The sequence below is a fragment of the Spodoptera frugiperda genome, chromosome 11 (genome assembly GCF_023101765.2).
Source record: "Spodoptera frugiperda isolate SF20-4 chromosome 11, AGI-APGP_CSIRO_Sfru_2.0, whole genome shotgun sequence".
Lineage (NCBI taxonomy): Eukaryota > Metazoa > Arthropoda > Insecta > Lepidoptera > Noctuidae > Spodoptera > Spodoptera frugiperda.
This window is the reverse complement of record NC_064222.1, coordinates 7284031-7300587: the sequence shown is the minus strand read 5'-3', so window position 1 is coordinate 7300587 and position 16557 is coordinate 7284031. Positions and strand designations below refer to the sequence as shown.

Here is a 16557-nt window from a genome sequence, read left to right as displayed (position 1 = left end):
TGAATTCAAAACTAAATATATTTTCGTTGTCCGTTGCGATGACGCGATGCAACGCAGCGCGATGGACAAATAAATGGGGTTTCGTCCTGTATCATATTTGTGTTTTAAACTAAAATATAGTTTTTATTTTTGCTTTGTATGCCTAAAAAAAGCAATGAAAATTAAATGAAACATTGCATTACAAACAAACAATATGTCAATTTATCAGTCATCAGCAATTTTATTATTTACCTTCTGTTATTTATTAATCTTATAAAATACTTTTTCATTTGTTATTTCGGAATTCTGACAAACATATTTTTGTCTGGACCCATTTCTAGTCGCCCTAGAAACTTGGAGGTCACTGCGGTGCTAATAAAACCTCAATTCACAAAACTTTATTAGGCCGCAAACAAAATAAAATTACATTTTCATACAGACACAGCAGAAATACCTCACAAATACCACGTACAGGCTTCTATTCATAAAAATAGGTTTTATGTAATAAAACCTCCTTTCACTCGAAACTTTTTACGTAGCGAACTTTGCTGTGAATGATTCTTTTTTATCTGTGGGCGCACACTAGCGCCCCTGTCGGATGAATACTTAATTGTCTGCGCGGTAATTATGCCGTTGGATTTTTACTCTATTTTCATGCTTCACTTGCAAAATTGTTGGTAATTACGTTTTTAAAATGTGGTCGGTTCCCTGGGCTGCATTTTATTATACTTTTCACTGCTGCTTTTAATACTCGTTCGTTTTTATGCGCGTGTGTTTTTAGCCCGTGAATATTTTATGTGCAGGAGTTTTGTATTGTTGTTGCAGATGTAGGATGTTTTATAACATTTTTGGGTTACAATGGAACAAAACACATTGCATAATATTACTTTAATTATACATATACACAAACTTTACGTGAACTTAAATACGGATGAGTTGTTCAAAGTCGAAGTCAAAGCATTTATTTCCATTAATCCTTAGCACTTTAGAAACGTCAAACAGATGAGGGGGCTCCATGAGCATTTTCCACTTTTGGCTCAAAAAAGATATACTTTATTATGTACAAAGCAAATAGTTTGGCAGCTTGTAAATACTAATCACAATAATAAACAAATTATCTAAAACCACACACAAATTATACAAATCTCACTCTAATTCCTTTTGAAATAAAGCGGTTTATTCTGTATTCACGTCTCTTGGTTGTCATAGCAACGACCTTTAGCTGATAGTAACGCTCACGTGATTGGCTTGTTAATTAGGGTTGCAACTGAGCCGTTCGGACGTGACAAACGTTTGATAAGCACGTGCCAACCCTTATGTCACTTTTGTCACGTCGCGAAAAATATGACGGCTTTTTGTTTTGTTACGTGGCCAGTGTGCTGAAAGCTGAAAAAAATGTATACTTTTTTTGTTACATTTTATACAATGTTTATTGTTCTTTTTCAGTAGCTTTTTTCAGCAATACTGCAGTCCAACTGTGCAGTCAAATAGTGCTTGTGCACTCTTTGTGTCTACAGATTGTTGTTTCGTGTCTGGGTGTTGTGTGTATGTGAACTTGTATGTTTGTAAACGCACCTACGACACAGGTTCTGGCAGTATTAGTACCTAATAATAAATTATGTTACTTAATTGATGTCAACCAAACAATCAAACCAGTAGTTTTTGATGTGATCTTTTGGCAGTTAGCTCGGGATTTTTGACCAAAATTAAAAATGTTAATTATCTCAGAAACTAGAACACTGAATCGTAGGGAGGCCTTTGCCCTACAGTGGGACGACCATAGGTGAAAATAAATAAATAATCGCAGAAACTAGCCACTTTCGGATCTTAAGGCTTATGATCTTAAGGGACTTTAAGGCTAATTTTGTAGGAGTTAAATTGTAATATCACCTTCCTAGAGAAATATGTCGAGTTACAAGTCACACTTTATGCATAGTCCCTTAATCATCTCTAATGACTCCCACAAAAAGAGTACAGATGGCGACAATGCCTTCTACTGCTTCCATTATCACAAACCTAGCATGATTCATCTTTTTTCCTAACTTTTCTTAAATCCTTGCTACGTCATGTCAGCACACGGCCCAGTTAGCTGCCATATTTCATCATCCAATAAAAAACAGACGTCCATTGTCAACCATTTTATTCACGAACCATTACCCTCGCTCCCAATATACATTAAAATAGTCCAAAAAAGATAGATCATAAAAAATCCACTGAGATACTAAGAGTGCTTTTTCACTAGCGATGTGCTATGTAGCTATGCTACGAAGATGTAATAGGTAAGCCGTGAAACTATGTGATATTTTTCACCGATACTAAGCTATAGCTGTAGCTGTGCATAGAAGATGCGCCGCTCGAGTAGGTACGCGATATATCGATAGTAGGGAAGCCATCCATAGCACACATCCATAGCACGCATCTATAGTACGCATCCATAGCACGTATCCATAGCACGCATCCAGAATACGCATATTTCCATAAAAACATAGCTTAGCTGAGTCTATTTTCACCAGTGCCTATGAATGTTATTAGTGGAAGCCAAACACATCCACAACAACATAGCATAGCACATCTCTGGTGGAAAAGCAACCTTACCCTCACTCCCAATATACATTAAAACACTCCAAAAAAAGATAAATCATAAAAATTCAACTGAGTTACTAACAGTCGTATAAAGCTATCATTTAAAGGTAAGTGCTGGTATAAAGATTTCAAACGATAATAAAATATGGCTACTCGAATCTCAAATGGCGAGAATTCGACGAGGTTATGTCGTTAAAATGAAAAACTGCGTGATTCTATTGCCAAGTTCGTTTTTTTTTGGTATAAATATGTATAAAGTTATTGGTAGTTACGTCCGTTCGGTGACTTTTTTGAGAGTTATAGTATGTTTGAACTGACTGTGTTGGTAAAATAACAGTTGGTTTTGTCGAAGTTTATTTGAAAGTTATTTTAAAAAGACTATTCTGTTTTTCGGAATAGTTTATATTTTATATGAAACAGAATCTAAATCGAAATCCAAAAACTTTGTGCAGTTATTTTCGAGTCTGTTTTCTAACTTTTTATAATTTGCATAGAATTTTTACAAAAGTCAGATGAGCTTGAGGAAGTAATATATAAATAATTTTATGTTTTGTGTCCGGCTCGGAGGTTTAGACGCATCCTCATGCATGAGTATGATTCGAAGCAGCAGTCATGCATAAGGGGTTCGAAACCTACCACTTTTTTTACTTATATGAACAGCTTTCCAAGATTATTTAGATACCACTGATAAACGGTGAAGGAAAACATCGTGAGGAAACCTGGGCTTATAAAACTGCCTGTTATAATTGAAAATTGAGATAACAATCAAAATTACTATCATAAATTCTTATTTTATTATCATTATCCCATACCAATATCTTTAAAACCCTCCTTCATTAACAAACACGTGATATAAAAACAGCATTTCAAGCTACACCAAACTGAACAACTTCTTAAACAAAAACCCAACTTTAATACTCTTGTAATAAAGACGAAAATTTACAAAACATTTCACACAGCACGTCAAGCTACCCCAAACTGAACAACTTCTACAACAGAAAAACAACTTTATTTTCCCGTAATAAAGTCGAAAATTGAGATTACAAACAAAAATGTATTACCATAATCTTGGCAAGGGATCTAAATTAGGCGTGCCTTCGAGAAACTTCGAGACACGTACAAGTTTACGTGTTGAAGTAAAAAAGACATTAAGCTGGTGACGAGTTACTTACATCAAGTTATGTATCTGCGTATTGTGTACCAGGGACTTAGAGTTTACTAGAAGATGCATAATTTTTAACATTGACATAATCTAACTTTAAACCTCGACTATGTATCTGGAGCTGTGGGTTTAGCGGGGATCCAATTCCCGACCGGAACGCGATGGTTTTTAGTCAGTAAGAGTCTGACACTCCAGAGCTGCGTACTACCTAGCGCGTTACCGAGGCTCCGGGTCGGAAAGCAGGAGTAGGAACGGGGTGGTTTTTAGTAATTAAGAGTCTGACACTCCGTCTCGCCTTGCCCAAGGCGAGAGAAGTGATTCGATGATTTTCTCCCTTTAAAAAATCTTCAACTAGGTAGACAGAGATCCACTTAAATGGATATTGCAAAACCCACTTTTCACCTGAACTGTAAAATTTTCGAAAACCACGTTCTTTTTTTGCCCGGCCAGATTACAGACGATAGATTTTTTTTTAAATTATTCTTCTAAGTTGAAACGCTGCTAGATAAATCAATGTGTAGAACACACATTGATCGTCTTAGAAAATCCCGAAAACACAAAAAATGTCCCTTAATAAATTAAACCACGTCCCTGTTCCTTCAGAGGTTTACTACTTCAGGACTTCATACGAGTTAGATTTATTTTCTACAAGACCGAAACGAGAGAACGCGGTCAGCGCTCTGATTGGTTGTTTCATTCGAGCCGGCCAATCAGAGCACCGAACGCGCTCTCGTTTCGATTTCGTAAGGAACATTCGTACCAAGGGTACAGATACCTCAGATAACTCAGATAGAATTTGTAAAGAATGAAATATCTAGTCATCTTTATATCTGTGTTAAACACGAAGGAACGTCTTGAAAACGGAACCCTGTTTTATAGCATTCTGAACTTTGAGATGTTAAATTATACGGTTTATTATGCTTTACGATTTTTATTTTTCGAGGATTATTCAGTTTGTTGAGTTTTCGTTCAGGAAATCTTCCTGAGTTTTCGGATGAAGTTAAGATATTTTAATGGAAGAATGGATTCACCACGAATACCTCAGGACAGTCTATTGTTGGACTATGGGTATACTCTACATAAGAGTTGGTTGGATATTGTCCAATGTTTAAGTGTGTGTCACGAATGGACCGGTTCGATCAGAGTGATACCATGGCCTCACAGAAAACCTACGTGAAACAACGCTTGCATTATCTTTCGTTGTGTGAGTGATGTAACCGGAGGCCCAACTACTTCCAATTACCCTTAAATTCCTAGCCCCAAAAGGCCGGCAATGCACTTGTAACGACTCAGATGTTTCGGGTGTCCATGGGCGGCGGCTATTGCTTACCATTAGGAAATGAGTCTGCTCATTTATTGCAAATTGAAAGAGTATCACTCCGGTTACAAATGTAATTTCTACTTTACTATCACCACCTAGCCTTAATTACCTAACAGAAAGTAACTAATTGACGCTTTCAATTCAGCTTCAAAGTAAACCAGGGCATAATGAGATGTATTGATTTATTCACACATTTTCAGAATGAAAGAATCTTATTACGAGCCTCAAACACGTCTACCTAGGTATTATACTATGTACTATATATGTGTATGAAGAAATATGTAATTACGGTAGACAGAAAAGCTGTGAGATGTAAGGCTGCTGATATAGTGTTGAGCGGAGAGGTAGCGATTTTGTGGAGAGTCTTCATAAGTGGATGGACTGCGTTTTCAGTATAGGCTTTGTCGATTATAGAAGAATAGTAGTATTCTGTTTTTGGAAACTTGACTTTATAACCCTCATTAAATTCGTAAATCCTTTAGAAGTAGGTGCCTACACATAAAAATATGTTTTTAGGATATATCTCAAAGATTTTACCTTTAACGTATAATCTATAATTATTCTTCCAGGTCTGGGTGTCATGTGTATATGAACTTATATGTTTGTAAATGCACCCACGATACAGAAAAAATGTTCAGATGAGCAACGCATTTAAAAAAAATGACATTTAGAGCGATTTCATGGATTTACTGATAACATAACCTATTATTGTGTTATCCAGTTTTGTGTAGCGAAAAAGTGTCCTGTTCATTTTTATAAAGGCCAAAATATCCCACACTCGCTACCTTATACCCCCCAAACCGCAACCTAAAGCCTCCTTTCATCACGCCAATTTGCGGAAAAAAAAGATTTATAGCGAGAAAAGAATTTCCCAGTTAATAAAGTTCTTTCTTGTAAATTACATGGATTTCTTTACATTTTATGTAGATAGCGTGTTGATGTTGAGTTATATTTTTCAATGGATTGAGTGAGTTCTTCGTATCTTTTTGACTGGATTATAATTAAGTGTGGGAAAGTCATGCTTGAGCGAATGGGCCAGCTGGACTGGAGTGATTCCATAGCCTCACAGAAAACAGACGTGAAGCAACGCTTGCGTTGTATGAGTGAGGTTACCGGAGGCCCAATTACTCTCCTCTGGTATATCGATATTCTGGGCCATGGGCGGTGCCGATTGCTTACCATCAAGTGATCCATCTGCTCATTTCAGTAAATGAGCAGACGAGTGTTAAGCCAGTGCTTATACCATAAAAAATAGAACTAGTTTTCTAACTAGCCAGCGGTTTCGCCCGCATTCCCTTTGCACAAAAAGTAACCTACGTATAATTCCAAACAACAATTTACTCCTTTTCTAAATTTCACCCCGATCTCTTCAGACGTCTTGACGTGATTGAGTAACAAACATACAAATATACACACGAACTTTCGTATTTATAACATTAATAATAGTAAGATGGATGGAGTGAGTACTAAGGATCTTTTTGAGTGGATTATGAAAGGAATGAAAGGGTTTGTCCATTCACAAGTGCATGAGGGAGTAAGGATGAGCATGAAAGGGGTTTGTGGATGATAATGTGCAGGCGTGGAGTGAATGGTGGTCCATTTCTATAGCCGACTTCATTAGAATAACTCTAGTTGAGTTTAAATGGATTATGGGTAGATAATCTATTTAAAGCTGATCTGTTAAAGCTGATATGGCCTGCCGTGGTGGCATGGAGGTTTACAACGCTCGCTTCTCATGCATGCAAGTGTGGGTTCGCAACTTACCAACGGCAAATATCAATGTGACCTTTACCGAGTTATATGTACTTTCTAAAATTAAATATTAAGACACTACTAATTAACGCTGAAAAAAAACATAGTGAGGAAACCTGGGATTATAATTTCTAATTATAAGTTTGAAATTACCAACCCACATTGAGCAAATGTGGCGATTAATACTCAAACCTTCCCTGTGTGAGAAGAGGTCTTTGGTCAGCCATGATTTGTGTGATGTGATGGGTAGATAAAATAGACTTCATAAAAACCAAAGTCTGATTTCAAATACTTACTTCTGCTTATACTTTCGTAATCAAGAAAACATGAAATATAATTGTTATGCTATTATAACCTCTATGGAAAAACTGAATAAGTCATACAAAACAAACTTTGTACAATATAAAGTAAACTTTATTGACTCTCATTAAATTCGAAAATCACTTCTGAGCGCGTTTTAAAAGTCTTTTCTTAAGCTTCTTTTCCTTCTTAATATTCTTCTCTTTGTGATTACTTTCAACCGTGTCCTTGATCCACTGCTGCATCACGGAGATCTTGGTGTAGACTCCTGGTACGACACCGCAACCAGCTCCGAAGGAGGTGATTCCAACTTGCACATCATTCCAAGTTAATGGACCACCGCTGTCGCCCTGTGGACATTTGAATAGTTAGGTTTGGTCATAGGGGATGACTCATGATGGTTGTGAATTGGTTCACAACTAACGATAGTATTAAAGTATATGCTTTGGTAGTGAATAATTAAGAACAGAATGAATATCATCAATTGCAGTATATTATACTTTTATTATATAAATCTAAAGTGCTTGCTTGTTTGATTGAGCGCGCTAATCTTCAGAACTGCTGGTCTGAATTGAATAATTATTTTTGTGTTGGATAGTCAATTTGTTAGGAAAAGTCTATAAATCATCACGCTACGATTAAACCTCCAAACTAACTGTCATGGCAGCATGAATTATTCTAAGACTAAGTAAACAATTAACAATGCTATTAACAACATATGATCAACTGACTACACAGAACAATAGGTTTTAGAGGGGAATAATAATTGTGATATTATAAAATTCATCGGCCTCATCTATTTATTTTAGAGATTGACGTGTAAAAGTGTTATCTTGTAAACAATTTGCAAAAATAAATGTCATTTTACACTTATCCTTACCGAGCAAGAATCCGTGCCTCGTCCACCAGCACACAGCATCCTCCTGGTGATACGTCTCATCTTACCGTACGACAGCTGACAACTCAGCCACGGTACTACTGGTACTGAAGCCTGCTGCAGATTCTCTGATATCTTGCCTTCGGGCTGAAATGTGTGAAACATTAAATGGAAAGAGATTTAAAGCAAAGAAATGTTCATGAGAGTAAAATGACAAGCTAGAATGTTTAAAATAAATGTTTGCTGCTTAAAGTAATAACAAAGTAATAATAACAACCATCGATTTGAATATTAGGAAAAGCGTAACGATTTTCTGCATACTTATTAAAAGAATATTAAGTAAAGTCCTGAATCATTTGTGACTCAACATAAGGATCTTAATTTTAAATGAAAACAAAATCGTTATTGTTACCTTCTTAAAAAAAGTATAATTAATTTATTATTTAAACTTTTTAACTTTTCTATAAAGATTCTTAATCTTTTAACCGCCTGTATCGTGGTCCTGCTGCTCAAGTCGTAGTATTACGATAGAGAACATGTATGATTTTATCGTTCTATTCACACGATTCCTCCTCCTTATTTAGACTAGATATAATTACATATTTCGATTTGTAACACGGAGCTAGGAGCACGATAATTGATATTTAACTGGGCTGTTAAAGGGTTAAAAAAATTCCCTTCTTTCTTAACACATTTTCTTATCCTTTCCTCAAAAAAATGTTCCCAATCTTCCAAACCCTTTTACGTACGACCCACACAAATATAATAAGATTTATGTATTAATGCTTATGTATTATTCATCTCCCAATACAGTATAAAAGCTATGACAGTTATAAATATAAATATTTAGGTACCCACCACCATTAAGTACGTCTATTAATTTCTGTCTAGACTCCAGTGTCAATATCAATCTAAATCTAGATTTTGTTATAAGCCTATAATGAGTTTGTTTGGATTTTCTATTTTGTCACTGAAGTCTGACAAATAAGCTTTTGGCAGAATGATAGATGATGCTATTTGATTTATTAGTTGCTTGATAAATAGTAGTTTTTGAGATGTTTCTTTATTTTCTATTCTACAGGTTATTATAGCGTTGTTTCCAACCGGGCAATGTGTTTACCATTGGCAATGTGAGACCATTGGCATTTAATCGGATTTTTACCAAAAGAAACGGACCGAAACGGTGTGAAATAACGCTTGCATTGTGTGAGTGAGGTTACCAGAGACCCAATTACCCCTGTTACCCAATCTTCCCAATTCCCGAATCCCCAACAATCCTCAAATTCCTAACCCCCAAAAGGCCGCCAACGCACTAGTAACGCCTCTGGTATTTCGGGTGTCCATGGGCGGCGGCGAATGCTTACCATCAGGTGATCAGTCTGCTCGTTCACCGGCTTATACCATAAAAAATGAACACAATTTCTTACTCATAAAAAAGGAAGGATATTTTTTATATAGGTACGTGTTTGTATATAAAAGCTAGAAGTCTAGGTATAATGAAATGGCTTATCGTCACGTTTGTAGATATTAAATGTACGTCAGACGCTCCTAATGTAATCTTCGTGTCAGCCTTTTATTTGTGTACCTATCTGTATACATATATGTACAGACAAATATATATAAAAGATAGAATACGTACCTACTAAGGTTATGTATTTAATTAACTAGCTAGCTGTAATTTACGTACACATGGGAATTGAGTGTAATTTTTAGGATGAGAATCTATTTTATTTCAGACTCCAGACATATTTAAGACATAATATTCATTAACTATTTTGCAGAATTGATGTTTAAGGTGGCTCTAGTCGTTCTTTCACAAAAAGTTTCCCTAACTGTGTAGTGTATGGCAAGTTGGATGATGATTATCACATGCTGGTGGAATATAAAATTAAATTTAAGAAGGCGACGGACTCACTGATGCAGCAGTTTAAATATAGGATCCTTATATTATATTTTCAGTCTTTAAGCAATGCAGCATAATTTATTGTTATGATGTTACAACAGTGATGACCCGCAGTTATTTAATATTTTTATTCAAAATTTAGTTAATTTAAAATGTTTTTAGATAGAAAAGTTTAGGGTATTATGGGGCTGACGTAGCCTAGTTAAAAGCCCCTAAAATTAAATAGATTAAAAGAATATTTTCCATAATCAATCTCACCTGCGTGTACCCCCATCCAGTAGCATTCAGCGACAATCCTTTCTTCAGCTTCACGATATTCCCAGTCAATGCAACCTTATTTACTTTCGGTCCAAAAGTCAAGCTTTCATTCAATTTTAATATGCAAATGTCATAGTCCTCGGTCACATTCGAATACTTTTCGTGTATTATAATTTTTTCCACATCATACAATTTTCCCCCTTCATCAACCTTGTCTGTGCCAACCAGGACTTTGAACTCTCTGTTCCTGAAAATAGAAGTGAAATTTCTTTGTGTAGAACCTGCAAATGATGTAATACGGACATAAATACCGAAGGGTGTATATTGAAAGCCTTTTCGAGGAAATTGAATATTCGATGTTGTTTGTATTCAGATCTTTTTTGAATTAGTGAATTTGGAGCTTGAAATTATGTGTGTTAGGGTGGATTTTCGTCTGGACTGTCTTGTTTGAGTAGTCGGTAGTATGATTATTGAGTAAGAGGTCTTTGTTGGTGAAATAGACCAAAGTTTAATTAAACTTTAATACCATACAGGAAAGTCCAGATTTCATTGTGATGAAAAACGTTTTCACTGAGAAGCTCTGTTTAAAAAGTTGTCACTGAGAAATTAACTCTTTGCATCTAATGAATAAAGTTCATTTTCAAGCGCTAGTAACCAGCTATCTCTTTTTAAAAAGTTGTCACTGGGAAATTAACTTTTATAAGCTATGAATAAAGTTCATTTTCTAGTGCTACTAACAGCTTTATCCGGTCTAATTTTGTGTCGATGGCCAGATTTAAAATTATATCAGATCAGCTAAGGCTATCGATTGTATGCTGCCCTCAATTCCAATACCAAGAAAGATTTGTATCGATAGTGTTAATTAGCTATGTTAGTTACATTGAAAAAACCTAAATTAAACTGTCTTTTTATCTAAATGCATTATTTGTAGCCCGGGTCGAAAAGCAGGAGTAGGAACGGGATGGTTTTTAGTCAATAAGAGTCTGACAGTTCTTCTCGCCTAGCCCAAGACGTGAGAAATCATCGGATGATTTTCAACCTCAAAAAAAAAAACTAAACATCAGCTCAGAATAAAGTGGATAAGTGTAAAATAAAACTAATCACAAATTCTTCACTACACACAAAGCATCTCAGCTAAAAACTATTTCTTAAAAGAAAATAAAAATTGTAAAAAATACCAAAGTCTAGAAAATCATTCAAAAATACGTGATAGACATTTTCAAAGACGACCTTTTAAAGAAAAAAGTTTTATTGACTCCTTTCAAAGCTACGTCTAACGAAAGGTGAATCAGACTAGATTTTGAGCCTAGTCAGCCTACAATCAGTACATTGAAGAAAGGCTTTTTTACATCTAAAACCTTTGCTCCTATAAATCAATTCGCAATATATTTGCTTCTAGTTTCACGAAGACGAAGGTTGAATTATTTAGAACTGATTTATGTAGATTTTTTTAGTAAAAACTTTCTTTGTAAGATGTCAATTCAGTACTGTACAGTAAGTTTGCCTCATTTTAACTTAAAGTATATCTTCTTTTTTAAAAATGGACTCGCTGTATAGTTGGGCCATTATAAACGTGCGAACTGTCACGTCAAAGGAATGACTCTCCCGCACATCTCACATAAGTGTGAGTGAGAGATCTGATAAAAATGACTTATGAAGTTCGCACATTTGTAATGGCCCAATTATAGTATTATCTTCTGTGTCGTAGATGCATGATAATTAAATTACTTATAATTTTAGCACTACTAGAAGTTGGACCACTTGTCGATTGCACTGATACTGCGTCAATAGTACAGTCAAAAGAAAACAAAAATACTTTAAAAAAATCAAAGAAAAATATTTTATTTAATCGACTCCATCACACTGTCACAATAATATTTATTATAAATGTGAACGTTTGTTTGTTTGGATGTTTGTCCGTCAATTACGCTGAAACTACTGAACGAATTTTGATGAATTTTGTATACAGACTTGGGTGATATGATATTTCTTATCCTACCGAAACGTGAGCGAAGCTGCTGGCAGAACCTAATAGAGTCTTAAGTAACCTAACTTACGTATATGTATCAAAATTAATACTTCGATATTGAAAAGACTACAATACAAACATACATAGTATCGTACCTATTCCAATCTTTTGTCAACTAACAACCTACATGGTTCTATCCGGTTTTCATTTCCTCGTCTTTTGATAAATCAGGAGGCATAAATTGGGCCTTCATTAGTTGTTACTGGAGGCTCATAGAGCCTTATATTTCCAGTATAAAACGACCTCTCGTTATGTACGGTTTTACCCAATGATTTATAAGAGAAAAATAACTTTTTTTATAAGTGTTTTTTACATTTATAGTGGTCATGTTATGCTGGTATTAGGTGTCTAGGGTCTATCTATTTTTGTTCTATATGGTAAAAGGTTAACAAAGAGATAGATCGCCTAGGTGAGCAATTAGCATTAAAGATACTCGTTATAACAGAGGAGCTACAAGAGCCTTGTTTCTTTGTTCTTCGGATATTTTTTTGTAAAGCTAATTTTTTCGAAAAAATATTATATTTGAACGATAAAAGATATACCTACCTAGTGTTTTTACCCGCTAATTCGTGGGCGCGGACACGGACGAAATATCAAACATAATACGCGAATTTGTATTTCCCATTAATGTGGGAATTATTTGCCAAATTATTTACCATGTTTGTGTATATGTAAACTGACGTGAAACAACGCTTGTGTAGTGTTTCGTTGTGTAAGTGAGGTTACCGGAGGCCCAATTACTCCCCTTCCCAATCTTCCCAATCACCGATTTCCCAACAACCCTTAAATTACTTTAAACAATATGTGTCAGCTTGTATAAGCACATAATTTTTCTCAATAATACATATTATAAATCTAAATATAAATAGAAATAATAAATACTCGCTCATTTGTATTCTATGACATGTGATATCCTTCAGTCTTTATTTCGCAGTAATATTATTTCTATAATAAATATTATTTTAACTTTAACTGTGAATATTCTTATCATCGTAAGTATTTATTCGAAATAATGATGTATTTCATTACAATACAGTAAGTAATAATATGAATGTTTAATACATTTTGAAATATATACTGATTTCAGATAACGTAATTAATGTGTTAATTAAAAGCTCCTGTTAAAACATTATAATTTTGTAACAATTATAATGACTAACATGCGCGTTCAGCGTTCTAATTGGCCGGTGCGAATTAACCAACCAATTAGAGCGCTGAACGCGCGTTTCGATTCCGTTAGACGTATCCAATCCCCGATTCCCCAACAACCCTTAAAATTCCTAACCCCCAAAAGCCCGGTAACGCACTCGTAACGCCTCTGGTGTTTCAAGTGTCAATCGCCGAACCGTATGCTCGTTTACCGGCTTATTCCATACTAAGCCCTCTGATTAGGTACTTGTTAGGTGATTAAAATTGGTTAATATACTAATAGCTGATTTAATTTTATATTTACTTAGAAATACTTACGGCACAATACAATGAGCTGCAGTGAGGATGAACCGCTCGTGTATGATGGACCCGCCACACCAGTGGAAGGTGCCGTTCAGCCGCAGTGATGCTAGGTACGGCACCGACTCGATGGAGATCTTGTGGCCACCTATGATGCCGACGTTAGGCTGCTTCTTTTCTTGTTCTGGTGATAAAAAATAGTTTTAAACCGGAGGTCCAATTACTCCCCTCCCCAATCTTCCCAACCCTTCGCGTCCTCAACAACCCTTAAAATCCTAACCCTCAAAAGACCGGCCGTACTTGTAATGCCTCTGATGTTTCGAGTGTCCATGGGCGGCGGCGATTACTTACCATCAGATGATCTGTCTGGTCGTTCACTAGCTTAAAAAGCGTTGCAAGTGCGTTGCTGACTTTTTGGGAGCTAAGAATTTAAGGGTTGTTGGGAAATCGGAGATTGGGACGATTGGGATTGGTAATTGGGTGTCCTGTAACCTCACTCACACAACGCAAGCGTTGTTTGACGTCGGTTTTATGTGAGGCCGTGGTATTACTCCGGTTGACTCACGGCCCATTCAAGCCGAAGCATGGCTGTCCTACACTTACATCCTTAACCAGTCCCCATTGACATTTGAATTTTTTAGCCTTTTACTTAAATTTAAAGTAATAAACACACCCTACAAAAAAACAAAACATATCAATTCCCAAATTAAAACAAGATAACATACCTAATAATATCAAAATTACGATCTTAATCCAAAAGCCAGCGATTGCAAAGCATACAAACTCAAATTGCAATATCTTGCGAAGAATTGGCACGAATTCAAAATTCTCTCAGTTTACCTACTTTCAAATAAAGTGGGATGCATGGAGAATGGAGATAGGTCTTCGTAGTTTAACAGTTACGCAATAGTGGACCTTGTTACTTTAAATTAAATGTTAAATTGTAAGAAATGTTGTAATGCGTCGTGGTGGCTCGAGTGTGGGTTCAAAACCGTGATCGCATGTAGTAGGCATTGCCGATGAGTGGTCCGTACAATACGGATCATTAGACGCAGTTGTATGAGTTTCAAAACAAGACAAACTAAAATCCGTTGCGTGCGGTGCGTACGATGCAGACCTGTGGACGCTTACCTTTAATCGAAAACAATAGTCCATCATTCTAAACTTGAAATAGACATGAAATAATAAAATAGGTTTTTTTTTAAATACATCCCTATTTGCGTTCTACTAATCCTCGCTTACAACCCCCTGACCCCCTTACAACTAAAATCCGTTGCGTACGATACGTACGATGCCGACCTGTGGACGCGTAACTTAAAACCTATGCGCTAATATGAAACCTTAGGAATTAAACGAAAAAAAAACAGTACCTATGTATTCTCACGTGGTTTGCGCCAGCCTATTGTCGCGAAGACCGAAAAAGGTTGAAATATAAAACAGCTTCAATACACATACGGTACAATTTTGTAGAATCTTTTTGTACTACCTGTTATTTCCCACAGGGGTAGATGTAGTAGGAGGAAGAGACATTTACTTTAAATTCAACTAGCTGTTGTCTGCGACTTCGTTTTCGTGGAATAATAATAACTTCTGTCAGAATTTGGGCTCTTAAATGTTTTTCTAAAATTAAATATTCTTTCTAAAATAAAAGTCGCCAAAATTATCCTTAGTACTTAAGATATCTGATAAAATAATAAAATTCCCGTCAAAATTAGTCCAGCCGTTTCAGAGATTAGGAACAAACAGACAGACAAACATTTTAAAAATCGTTATTTTGTTGTATGTATCGTAAGTGATGCGAATCGCATAGAATACATACGAATCGCAACGCATCTAAAGCAACGTAGCATAGTACATCTCTGGTGGCAAACCATCCTTAGCTCTCCAGCTAACCAGACCCACAAAAAGAGACCCACAAAAAGAGCGATAATTAATATATTCCATTCTGCTGTCACTATAGCGCATTATCACATCAGTGGTATACCAAATAATTTAGTAAAATTATAAACTTACTTTTAATTCTATGTCCATAAGCACAACTTATTAGCAGAAGCAACAACAGGACCCGTCCAGGCAACATGGCGGTAAATCCAAAATGGCGCCGATGGAATCAAACACACCGTTATTTATTAATTCTGTTATCAATCTGGTAATTGATTGCTATTATTTTGTTAAGAGAAAAGGTTTGGTTTGTTAGTACAGTTAGAATAATAGGTATATAAATTTTATGTATCTACTACTACTAGTTTATGTCATGAAATGTTGTAAGCGCCATATTGTTTTGCATTTTTGTATACATATTGTAGAAGTGTGACAGAACCATGTTTCGGCACGAATGGGCCGGCTCGACCGGAGGGATACCGGCCTTACAAAGAACCGACGTGAAACAACGCTTGCGTTGTGTGAGTGAGGTTACCGGTGGCCCAATTACCTACTCCTCTTTCCAATATTCTTATTTAACAACCCTTAAATTCCTAACCCCCAAAAGGCCGGCAATGCACTTGTAACGCCTCTGGTGTTTCGGGTGTCCATGGGCGGTGGCGATTGCTTACCATCAGGTGATCCGTCCGCTCATTTACCGGCTTATACCATAAAAAAAGTCTGCATATAAGCTGTTGATGCTGAATTTTATTACTTAAAACCTTAATTAGCAATTCAAAACAGATAATGCAAATAAATATGGACATTTAGAGCCACATTTCAGTTCAAATAACAATGAAAATTTACCGACCGTACCATTACCGACAATACAATTAACATAATATATTTCGTTAATGAGGTTATTTGAATAACTAAAACGATAAACGGTTTAATGAAATAATGAACAATTAACAATGTGTGGTCTATCATTAGCTACTTATGTGAAGCTAATCATTTCGCTGTAATAATATTATTTTAGGTTTGTAGGAGATTTTAATGTCATCGTTGTGTCATGGCGAAGGGC

At 35.8% G+C, this 16557-nt stretch overlaps 2 protein-coding genes across 2 annotated transcripts in view; one reads left to right on the top strand and one right to left on the bottom strand.

Moving 5' to 3' along the window:
- LOC118275105 (ras-like protein family member 10B) overlaps positions 1 to 16557 on the top strand; it is a 72089-nt gene that overhangs the window by 19086 nt on the left and 36446 nt on the right. The window lies entirely within an intron of this gene.
- LOC118274818 (trypsin 5G1-like) lies at positions 7190 to 15723 on the bottom strand. Its single transcript, XM_050696991.1, has 5 exons — positions 15627 to 15723; positions 13632 to 13797; positions 10136 to 10382; positions 7978 to 8121; positions 7190 to 7447 (listed from the first exon to the last, which is right to left on the bottom strand). Exons 1-5 carry the CDS (start codon positions 15691 to 15693, stop codon positions 7238 to 7240), a joined length of 834 nt encoding a protein of 277 aa, XP_050552948.1. The 5' UTR covers positions 15694 to 15723; the 3' UTR covers positions 7190 to 7237.